General features: G+C 37.2%; 1 protein-coding gene across 1 annotated transcript in view; it reads right to left on the bottom strand.

Annotated features, from left to right (window-relative positions):
- The window catches only part of ST18 (suppression of tumorigenicity 18 (breast carcinoma) (zinc finger protein)), a 198,926-nt gene that overhangs the window by 21,581 nt on the left and 165,251 nt on the right, over positions 1-12,094 (bottom strand). The window contains exons 20-21 of the mRNA XM_006871867.1: positions 6,109-6,197; positions 3,565-3,668 (exon numbers count right to left, since the gene is read on the bottom strand). Of these exons, the coding sequence (XP_006871929.1) occupies positions 3,565-3,668; positions 6,109-6,197 (193 nt within the window). The remainder of the gene's footprint in view (positions 1-3,564; positions 3,669-6,108; positions 6,198-12,094) is intronic.

The raw sequence follows: 12,094 nt of genomic DNA, 5'->3' as shown, positions 1-12,094 counted from the left end.
CTAAAATGAATAGAGAGAAATATTGTTAATTGATGTTAATATGGATGGGATTATAGTCATTGTAATAGAACAAAGCATAAGGTTTATTGAATGTAAAACTGATGTTCTGCCCTGTAAACTTTCACCCAATTCACAGTAAAAACTTTAACAAACAAACAACAACAACAAAAAAAAAAACCTAAATAACTGAGACAGTCACCAATGGTGGACAGGTTTCAGACAAAGAGTAGGAAGAAGGAGAGGCAGACCACTCTGAATGTTTAGCCACTAAAAACTTTATGTAGAGCAGCAGAGCATTGTCAAATATAGTGCCTGAAGATGAGCACCTTAGGTTGAAAATCACACAAAATACAAATGGAGAACAGTTCCCTCAAAGTAGAGTTGACTTTAAATTATTTGCTGATGAGACATAACTGGGATGTGGAATGTATGAATTAAGAATCTAGGAAAATTGGAAGTCATCAGAAATTAAATGAAATGCATAAAGATCAATACCCTAGGCATTAGTGAACTGATATGGACTGGTACTGACCATTTTGAATCTGACAATCATATGGTTTACTATGCTGGGAACAACAAATTAAAGAATAATGACATCAACTCCATCATTATAAACTGCATTTCAAGGACCTAACTTGAAGTACAATGCTGTCTGTTGTAGGATTATATACAGTAGGAAGATCAGTTAATACTACTATTACATTTATACTATTAAAACCCTAGATGATAACACTGATGAATTCTACCAGCTTCTTAAGTCTGAAATTGATCAAACATGCAATCTAGATGAATTGAGAATTACTGGTGGTTGGAATGTATAAGTTGGAAACAGAAAGGACGGATCACTAGTTGGAAAATATAGCCTTGGTGAAAGAGATCACAAGATAGAATTTTGCAAGTCCACTGACTTATTCATTGCAAATACATTTTTTTTTTTTTCAACAACATAAACAGCCACTATACACATGGAACTCACCAGATGGAATGAATACACGGGAATGAAATTGACTACATCTGTGTGAAGAAACAATGGAGAAGCTCAATATTATCTACCAAAGCAAGGCCAGGGGTCAACTATGGAATAACCCATCAATGGTTCATATGCAAGCTCAGACTGAAGCTCAAGAGAATTTTAAAAAAGAAAAGTCCACAAGAGCCAAAATATGACCTTGGTTATGTCCCATCTGAATTCAGAGACCAGATTTAATGTTTTAGAAACCAATCACTGAAGACCAGAGGAGTTGTGGAATGACATTAAGAACATCATATGAAGCAATCAAAAGGTCACTAGAAGTACAGGAAAGTAAGTATAGACCAAATTGGGTGTTAGGAGAGACTCTGTAGCTTGCTATTGAACATAGAGTAGCTAATGTAACTGGAAGAAAGGAAGTAAAAAAGCTGAATAGAAAATTTCAAAGAGCAGCTCAAGACGACAAAGTTGAGTATTATAATGAAATGTACAAACACCAAGAAGCAGAATACAAAAGAGATGAACCCATAGAGAATGTCTCAAGCTGAAAAAACAAAACAAAACAAAATAACCTGAAGAAAAAATTAAAGCCTCAACTTGTAATGTGGAAGGATGCTATGGACAAAATATTGAATGATGGAGGAAGAATCAAAAGAAGATGGAAGGAATATACAGTCATTGTACCAAACAGAATTAGTCATTGCTTAATCATTTCAAGAGGTAGCATATGATCAAAACCAATGATATTGAAGGAAGAAGTCCAATCTTCCCTGAAGGCATTGGTGGAAAACAAGGCTCTAGGAAATGATGGAATACAAATTGAAATGTTTCAACAAACTAATGCAGCACTGGAAGTGCTCACTCATCTATGCCTAGAAATTTAGAAGATGGCTACTTGACCAACTGACTGGAAGAGATCATATTTGTCCCATTCCATAAAGGTGACCCAACAGAATACATAAATAATCAAACAATATCATTAATATCAAACGGAAGTAAAATTTTGCTGAAGAAAATTTAAATATGGCATCATATTGACAGCGAGCTATCAGAAATTCAAGCCAGATTTAGAAGAGGACATGGAACAAGGAGCATCAGATAGATCTTGCCTGAAAGCAGAGAACAGCAGAAAGTTGTTTACTTGTGTTTTACGGATTATGATCAACTGTGTGGATCATGTTGGGAAGAATGGGTATTTCAGAACACTTAATTGTATTCATGAGGTAGTCATTAGAACAGAACAAGGGATTATTGAATTATTTTAAATTAGGAAAGTGTGTGTTAGGGTTGTATCCTTTCACCATACTTATTCAATCTGTATACTAAGAAAGCAACATGAGAAGCTGGATGATTCGAAGAAGAATGTGGCATTGGGAATGGAGGAAGACTTATCAACCACCTGAGATAGGAGGATGACACAACCTTACTTGCTGGAAGACAAGAGGACTTAAAACACTTACTGATGAAGATCAAAGACTACATCTTTCAGTAAGAATTGCACCTCAGTGTAAAGAAAGTAAAAATTCCCACAACTAGGCCAATAAATAACATCATGATAAACGGAGAAAAAAAAATGAAATTGTCAAAAGATTTTATTTTACTTGGATCCACAATTAACACTTACAGAAGCAGCAGTCAAGAAATCAAATGAGGAATTGCATTAGGCAAATTTTCCACCAAATTTAAAGTGTTAAAGAGCAATGATGGCATTTTGGGGACCAAGTTGTGCTTGACCTAAGCCATGGTGACCTAAGCCTCAAATGCATGTGCAAGTTGGGAAATGTATAAGGAAGACAGTAGAAGAATTGATGCATTTGAATTATGGTGTTGGAGAAGAATAATGAAAATACCATGGACGGCCAGAAGAACAACAACAAAAAAATCTATCTTGGAAGAAGTACAGCCAGAACGTTCCTTAGAATTCAGGATGGCAAGACTATGACTCTTGTTTCTGGGCATATTGTCAGGAGGGATCCGTCACTGGAGAAGGACATCATACTTGGTAAAGTGGAGGATCAGAGAAAAAGAGGAAGACCCCCAATGAGATGATTGACACAGTGGCTTCAACAATAGACTTAAGCATAAGGACAATTATCAGTACAGTGTACGACCAAACAGTGTTGTGCATAGGGTGGTGTGAGTCAGAACCAATTTGATGGCATCTAGCAACAATAGTTCCTTGGGATTTAATTAAAACCAAGACTCCTAATGTGGCTCTGTAAGATCAGCACTGGACTGCAAACCATAATGTCAGCAATTCAAACTCACCAACTGCTGCTAACTCGACAGCACTTAATAACAACTCTCATATCTATTCACCACACTATCCACAGAATCACCACTTAGTATAATCTGCTTTATAAGCAATCAAAGCAAAACTTTGAGTAAGTTTACCTTCAGCCACCAAATTGATGATGATCAAGTATAGTCCATCTATTCAATTTTTAAAAAAATAATTGTGTAATACAGAAATGCTAAGCATATGCCTTGTCAGATATCAGTATATTTTAAATCACAGATTTAAATTCAGTATTTTGTTTCCATCAAATATTATGATTACCACAAAAATAACTAATTATAATTTTAGCTCTTACCTGGGTCTGAAGTTTCATCATATCTGCTTCAATTTTAAGATTGGATTCATTTAGCTCCTTTATTTCTTCATCCAGGTGCCTAATTTCTTCATCACTCTCTATACCTACAAAGAGTCAGAGCCTAGTTTACATTGAAAATATGTGCCTATATATGAAGCTGTCAAATTAATCATTTTACATTTAATTTGTGGTGTGCTAAGATCCTGGTGTGGCGCTGTGGGTTAATGCACCAGACTGCAAAGCCATTTAAACTGCAAGGTCGGCAGTTCAAACTCACCAGCTCCTTGGAAGTCCTATACAGGGTCGCTATGGACTCGATGGCACTTAACAACAAGAAGAAGTAAAAATCAGCATCCCAGTATGGCAGTGTGCATTAATGCACTGGACTGCAAGGTTGGTTTGGACCGCAAGGTTGGCAGTTCAGATTCACCAGCCAGTCACTCTTCAGAAACCCTATACAGGTTTGCTATGAGTTGGAACGGACTCCACAGCACAAAACCACCACTTTAGTGTAACTTTTTAACTTCCTCTGTTCTTTCTTACAAAGAAATTTCATAGTGATCCGTATAGGGTTTCTGAGGCTGTAAATATTTACAGAAGCAGAAGGCCTCATCTTTCTCCTATGGAACAGCTGGTAGTTTCAAATTGCTGATGTTGAGGTTAACAGCCCCACTTGTAACTACTATGCTACCAGAGGTTCTTCTATATAAAGTAGCTCCCTTAAACCCTATGTTTGCTGGGGTATTTGTTTTCTCACTTAAATTTTCCTGTCTTGTTTGATTAGAAGTGTCATACCCTCATCAGGTATGAAAACACTGAGCCTAAGAGAGACTGAACCAGTTCACAATTATCACCAATAGACTTCAGATGACCTGTCAGAGTTCAAGTGGCCGAGGCAGGATGAAGTTCCAAAGCCCCTGACTCTTGACCCCATGAGTTCTCTATATACAATGCTATAAGACTAACCAAGTCCAGGTAGTCTGTATAACTGATTAGACCACAACTGGGCAGAGCTGGGAGGGAAGGCTTGGGGAACAGAAACCTGCCACCTCAATTTTAACTTAGATAAGAAGCAAATGTAACTTAGAGGAAAGAACATAGGCTTTGGAGTTTGCATGCAGGCTTTGACCCATATTCTTGAACTTAGAAAACTTACTTGGCTTCTTATTTTACAGAACAGGAAAGTGCCTCACTTTCCTGTTCTGTAAAATAAACATATCTATGTGATAAGAATTAATACATTATATTTAAAGTAATGAAAATAAAAAAGGGGCTATTTTGCCATCATTATTTTATACTTCAAATCAAACCGTATAGGACAGAGTAGAACTACCCCATAAAGGTTTCCATTTTTCTTTTTAAAAAAGGGATATAAATGCATTTTAAAGATTGCAAAAATTTGGAAGGGTTGCTAGTATTAAGGATGCTGGAAGTAGGTGATTTCAATCCAGAATGACTTATCCAAAGTGATGACGATACACAGGGATAAATGCAAACTTCTGCATTAAGAGAGTTAATAAGATCAATTTTACAAAGCAGGCTGGACTTGACAATTTGATTGAAGGAGATGGAGACTCATCTACCTTCTTGAGCAACTGCTTTTGGAGATCGTTCATTAACTTGTTGTTGTGAAGTGCCATCGAGTTATTTCCGACCCATAGCGACCCAGTATAGGGTTTCTGAGGAGCAGCTAGTGAGCTTGAACCACCGACCTTACAGTTCAAACGGCTTTGCAGTCTGGTTCATTAATTCACAGCGCCACACCAGGATTCTGTATATGAACTACTGAAGGTGAATTTTCTCTTCCTTATGACCCAGCAATCATATATTTCCATGTACACCCAGACACAGGGGGCATGTGCAACATGTACAAAGCATCACTGTTCATGGCAGCAGGACCTAGAATCAAGCCCCACAGTCACCAAAGGTGATGCTTGGTGGTGGTTCTGTGCCATGGAGTCGGTTCCGACTCATAGTGACCCTGTACAGGGTTTCCGAGGCTGTAAACCTTTACGGGAGCAGAAAGCCTCATCTTTCTCCCGTGGAACATAAAATTAAGGAGCAATAAGTCCCAGATGATTATATATAACATGACAAAACAGGTGGCTATTTTTGCTTTATTTCACCATCTATCAGTTTATCGTTGTGTTTGCATGTTGTTATGGTGTTAGGAGCTATGCAACAAGTATTCCAAATATCATCAAAATCATATGAGCAATGTAGATATCAATATATTAGTTGCTATAAGTAGTTGGAATTTCGTTTCTCAAATAACGTATTTCCTGAGTGAGTGAACCTTCATTTTTGTACTAGGTTTACACACTCAAATTTTACTTTTATGTTTCTTTTTTTAATTTAGGGGAAAATTATAATCTTTGACAACTTTAGCTACTAAAGGGGTAAAGAAAGTTAGTATCCAGAAGGGAACAATGTATCACATTCTTTGGCCACATGGGAAGACAGTGTGCTTTGACATGCAGAACCCTCTGGGAGATACAGCTGTACCTCTTGGCTAAGATGGTGATTCCCACTACACATTCTTACCCCCAGTCGCTTTGAGCTTGATGGTCATGAGTTCTTCAGAGACTTTGCCCTTTTTGATGGCTTGTGCATTTAGAGGACATCCAGATAAGCTGCAGTAATAGAAATTATACTTATGTGTGAAATAAGTATTTCCTATAATTGTTTTTAAATTTCATTTTCTACTATTTAAGTTTTTGCTTGCTTACCAGTGGCATTATACCTTTTATAGAAACTGAGAAGTAAGTAAGTAAATACAATTCAAACAAAAGCAAAATAAATGTGCACTGAAATAATGTGCAAGATTTTGCATGTGGTTTTTTAAACCATAATAGAAATAGCTACAGAAGATATGCAAGTATTATGTAATTTATTTTGTTAAAAGTTTACTGATATAAGTGCCTTTATTTGTTTACTAGGAATTACGTTATTGTCTGCAAGCCTGGAAAATTTCATACTATTTATGAATTTTCCCAAATTAGTTAAAATTTCATGTGTAGCAGACTTGAGTACTTTCTGTCTCTTATAAACAGTAGTGTCATCCTTTTATTATAGAATAATTCAAATTAGTTTAGGTCCCAAATAGTATCACTAGTGTCATCCTTCCCACTGGTTAAATTCACTGTTGGAGGAAAGGAAAGTTTCAAATTTATTCTTTGATTTTTAAAATATTATTTTCCATTTTAATATTTTCTACTCTGGATAAGAAAAGGAACCACTATAAATATTCATATGCGATCAGCTTCTTGGCAATCTATGGTCATAAAGTGATGTGTGTAACACTATCTTTTAATAGTTGAAGGCTTTATCAGTAATTATTTCCTTGAATGTTGTCTACATTATTTAAATTGCAACAATCTGCTAATTACAACATTAAACATGTTTTCTACAATATATGATCAGATGATTTTGTTGTTCTAAGCAACCATTAATTCTTTTGTAATTTAGTTGTATTTTTGTGGATGAGATTTTTATATAAAATTAAAAATAATCACAACCCGTCATTTAAAATACTATTTCTTGCAGAAATTTAGTTTCAATTCATATGTGAGACAATCACTTCAGCCTGATGATTGGACCACTTGGCAAAGTGTAAGAAAATATTTTAGGAACAAAGCCTTTAATAAATGTTGATTGAATGAATGTACTTTGTAAGAATACTAAATTATTCTATACTAAGATTCTATATTCAGGGAAGCAGCAAGTCAAGAAATCAAATGACATACTGCATTAGTCAAATCTACGGCACAAGGCCTCTTTAAAATGTTGAAGAGCAAATGTATCATTTTGAGGACTAAGGTGTGCCTGACCCTTGCCATGGTATTTTCAGTAACTTCATATGCATGTGGAAGTTGGACAGTAAATACGGAAGACCATAGAAGAATTAATGCATTGGAATTATGGTGTTGGAGGAGAATATTAAAAGTACCACGGACTGCCAAAAGAACAAACCAATCTGTGTTGGAAGAAGTACAGCCAGAATGCTCCTTGGAAGCCAGGGTGACCCGATTCTTTCTCATATTTTGGACAAATTGTGAGGAGGGACCAGTCCCTAGAGAAGGACATCATGCTTGATAAAGTGGAGGGTCAGAGAAAAAGAAGACCCCAAATGAGATGTTTTGGTAGAGTGGCAGCAGCAATGGGCTCAAAGGTAGCAATGATTGTGAGGCTGGTGCACTACTGGGCTCTTCTTTGGTTCCGTTGTGCCTGAGTCAGTACTGACTCGATGGTACCTAACAACAACAACAAGATTCTATTCGGAGTCCTGGTGTGGCACTGCAGGATATGGCACTGACTGCAAGGTTGGTTTAAACTGTAAGATGAGGGGTTCAAACCCACCAGTCTCTCCTTGGAAATCCTATACAGGGTCACTATGAGTCAGAACACATTTCTTACCAAAGCCCACTGTCATTCATTTGATCCTGACATATAGTTACACTATAGGATAGTGTAGAACTGCCCCAGAGAGTTTCCAATGCAATGTCACTTACAGGTCAAAGTGTTCATCTGTAATAGGATTTTACTTTTGCATAAAATAAATGATATATTGTTGCTGGAGGAAGACTCAAATACTGTCAGATCCTCTATAGGAGCAGAAAGACTCATCTTTCTCCAGAAGAGTGGCTGGTGGATTTGAACTGCTGACACTGTGGATAATAGTTCAACATGCAACCCATTATGCCACCAGGGCTCCAAATGACATATGTTGTTGTAGTTAAGTTGTTAAGTGCCAGCTAGTCAGTTCTAACTCATAGTGACCCTGTATAAAGTTTCACAGGAGTGACTTGTAGGTTTGAACAGCCAACCTTGCTGTTGGACCAGTGCTTATCCTGTAGCACCACACCAGGACTCCAGAATATTCATAGTTGTATTTTATTTGCATCTGAATATTTTTGGAACGAAACATACTTTGACCGAAGTGATAGGATTTTTCATATATAAAAGTGATCAGAGGTTATTTACCTCTTATGGAAAAAATCAGAGGTTCATGATGATACTTAATATTATATCCAATCTGGATGGGAAAAGTGCTTTTCAAGGAGTTCCTAAGTGTAATGACTGTGAACTTGTGCAGGCTGAGCATGTTTACGAGATACTAGAGTTCCACACTTTATGCTACAGAACCGCTGGCTGACCATATATATTACTGAGTGATTGTTGGACACTAATCCTTTTTTCTGCCCACCAGTGGCTCCATGGGAGAAAGATGAGACTTTCTGCCCCTGCAAAGGTTTACAGCCTCAAAAATCCTATACAGGGTTGTTATGAGTCAGACGCTACTTAATGACACTTAACAACAACATATTGAAAATCTATATGCTAAGCAATAACCTGGACACTTTTCTATTTCATTAAATTCTCTATATAGTAAACAAACAGCATTACATCTTAAGGAGAATACCCCAAATTTCAATATTTTAAATCTTTTACATAACATTAGAAATATCAAGTGAAACACAGTGGAATTTGAGTTAGTCATTAGTCTAAATTTTTAATTGTTTTTTCCTAGAAAAAATTATCTTTGAATTATTATTAAAACCTATTTTTCCAGCTTATCATCATCTTTTTTTTTGACAACTATATATGATGTTGTTGTTGTTAAGTGCTGTCGAGCTGGTTCTGACTCAATAGCGATCCTACATTGCGATTCTGAGGAGGGGCAGGTGACTTTGAATTGCAGATCTTGTGGTTCAAAACACCTTGCAGTCCAGTGCTTATCCTACAGCACCACACCGGGACTCCATGAAATATACAAGGTCATTATGAGTCAAACTGATTCAATGGCATACAGCAATACTATGTGCACAGGTGCTTTGCAGTTTAAAAACTACTAGTTGGGCCTCTAATTTCATGGTCAACAGCTTGAAACTACCAGCAGTTCTATGGGAGAAAGATGAGACTTTCTGATTCTATAAAGACTTACAGCCTCAGAAACCCTACACAGGGTCACTATGAATCACAACCGACTCCACGGCACATAACCACTACCACCACCATAAAATTAAATACCATTTATCTTAAAATACAGATCATGACACGTCACCTTTACAGCTGCTCATGTGTTCTTCAACAATGACTTCATCTGTCTCCCTAGAGAGAATCATTCTCTTAAATTTTAGGTGAATAACAGCCTAGCTTGTTTCAATGTAATTTTGCTGTGTATGTGTGTATCTTAGATCCCTAGTGGTTCTGTAACAGAAATACTACAAGTGAGTAGTTTTAAAGAGCAGACATTGATTTTTCTCATAGTTTAGGAGGCTAGAAGTCAGGGTACCAGTTGTAGGGGAAGGTTCTGTTGTTTGCTCTGGAATCTCAGCTACCCTAGTTCCAGCAGTCTCTGGTTCCTTGAAGATTTCCATGTGGTATCTATCTTTTTCACATGTTTACTTGCTTGCTTCTGTGCTTAATCTGCTTTTTACGTCTTAAAAAAGTGGTAAGACTGGAGACACAGTCTACACATATGACCTCATTATCATAACAAGAATCCTATTCCCAAATGGGAATACATTCATGGGCATGTTTCTTATACAGGGTTTCCAAGGAGCAGCTGGGATAGGAGTAAGAATTCCAACATATAATTTTTGTGTGTTGGGGGGTAGGCACGAATTAAATCCATAATAGCATGACTTTCTGCTTTTGTTTTTGTTTTTGTATAAACAGCATACATAATCTTAAGAAATTTTTTCTACTCAGCATTATGCTGTAAGATGCAGCCATGCTGAAATGTGTACTGTGGCACCCTATTTTCACTGTTATGTGCAGTCATCATGTTATTTACCTGCTCTAGTGAACATGTAAGAAGCCCTGGTGGGGCTGTGGTTTAAGCACTGGACCGCTAAGAGCAGTTTAAACCCACAGCTGTTCCAAAGAGTAGAGATGAGGTGCTCTGCTCTTGTAAAGATTTATAGTTTCAGAAACCCTATGGGGAAGTTCTACTCTGTCCTGTGGAGTTGCTATGAGTTGGAATAAAAGATAGGAGTGAGGGTTTTTGGTTTTGCTTTATTTAATGTGCATGTGGTTCATCTTTCATCTGGAGTTGTAAAAGCAAAGCTGCTATACACACTCTCTTAAGTTTCTCCTGGCTCCAGTGCATGAGTCCTTGGGGCATTAGCCTAACAACTATGCTATGGCCTGAGATGTAGGACAGGCTTAGTTCAACTTAACTAATTAAGGCAATTTTCTTTCTAAAGTGACCCTATTAATTGTCCTTCCAGCCACAGTCCACTTAAAAAGAATTTTTCCACAGCCTCGCCAAACCTTGGCATCACACTTAAAGATACTTCCTTTATTGCTGGCTCAAGGAGGTGCTTACTAAAGGCCTACATAAATGTTTTATCATCAGTGGTAACATGGACACTACTGAGATCATTGCCTGTGACTAAAGCCAATGTGCAGTGAATGTGCCATTAGTCACACTTGGATTGTGACTTGAGTTCCTGAATTAAAATGGTGATTCAGACTCAAAATACAACAGCATGAGCTATTGTGATTAAAGCCTGCCTTTGAAATCTTTGACAATAATCACTTAAATAACTCAAGTTTTCTTCATTAGCAGGTTCTATCCCTTTAAATAAGCAATTTCTGGAAAGATTCAGTTTCTGATACGTCAATATGTATCTTTAGAACTGAAGAAACTGTAAAAAACGGCCTAGCTTATAATCAATGCCTCAAGATTCACTGAAGCGTCATTAGGCCTTACATTGTCATCATGGGCAGAGGCCAGCAAGTGAAGAGGCTCCACAGATGGGTAAGTGTGCAGTGAATCTCAGCTCCTCTTACTTTAGATACACTGTGTACCAAAATGCTGTGGTCAACGTTGCCTTTTTTCAGTTACTATTCAATGATAACATAATTGTCTTTGTGACACTGTACAAGGGTCTTATAAGTCTCCATCGAGTGGTCACTCGGCCATCTCCTTTCCCATTGCTCTGGATGAATTCTATCTTCTCAGAAGCAAAATAACTACAATTTCGGCCTGAAATCAAGGCAGTTTATGAAAGGACGGGACTGATATAAATATATAATGTGAATGTCTATGATCACACACTATAATAGAGTAGCCACCATTTGTCTGTCAGTCTGTCATACTGTGGTGGCTTGCTTGTTACTATGATCTGGAAGCTATGCCACTGGTATTTTAAATATCAGCAGGGTCAAACATGGTGGACAGGTTTCAGATGAGCTTCCAGATGAAGACAGACTAGGGAGAAGCAGAGATGGACTACTTCCAAATATTGACTCACTGAAAACCTTATGAATTGCAGTGGAAAACAGTCAAATAGTTCTAGAATATTGACTATTGAAACATGATGAACAGCACCAGAATATTGTCAGATATAGTGCTGGACAATGAGCCTGTCAGATTGGGAGGCACCCAAAATAAGACTGGGGAAGAGCTGTCTCTTCAAAGTAGATTGACCATGATGATGCAAATGGAGTATAAAGCCTTTGGGACCTTCATTTGCTGATAGAGCACGATTAAAAATAAAGAGAAACAGCTGTAAACATC

This window comes from Chrysochloris asiatica, unplaced genomic scaffold (genome assembly GCF_000296735.1).
Source record: "Chrysochloris asiatica unplaced genomic scaffold, ChrAsi1.0 scaffold00176, whole genome shotgun sequence".
Taxonomy (NCBI): domain Eukaryota; kingdom Metazoa; phylum Chordata; class Mammalia; order Afrosoricida; family Chrysochloridae; genus Chrysochloris; species Chrysochloris asiatica.
This window is presented reverse-complemented; position numbering and strand designations above follow the sequence as displayed.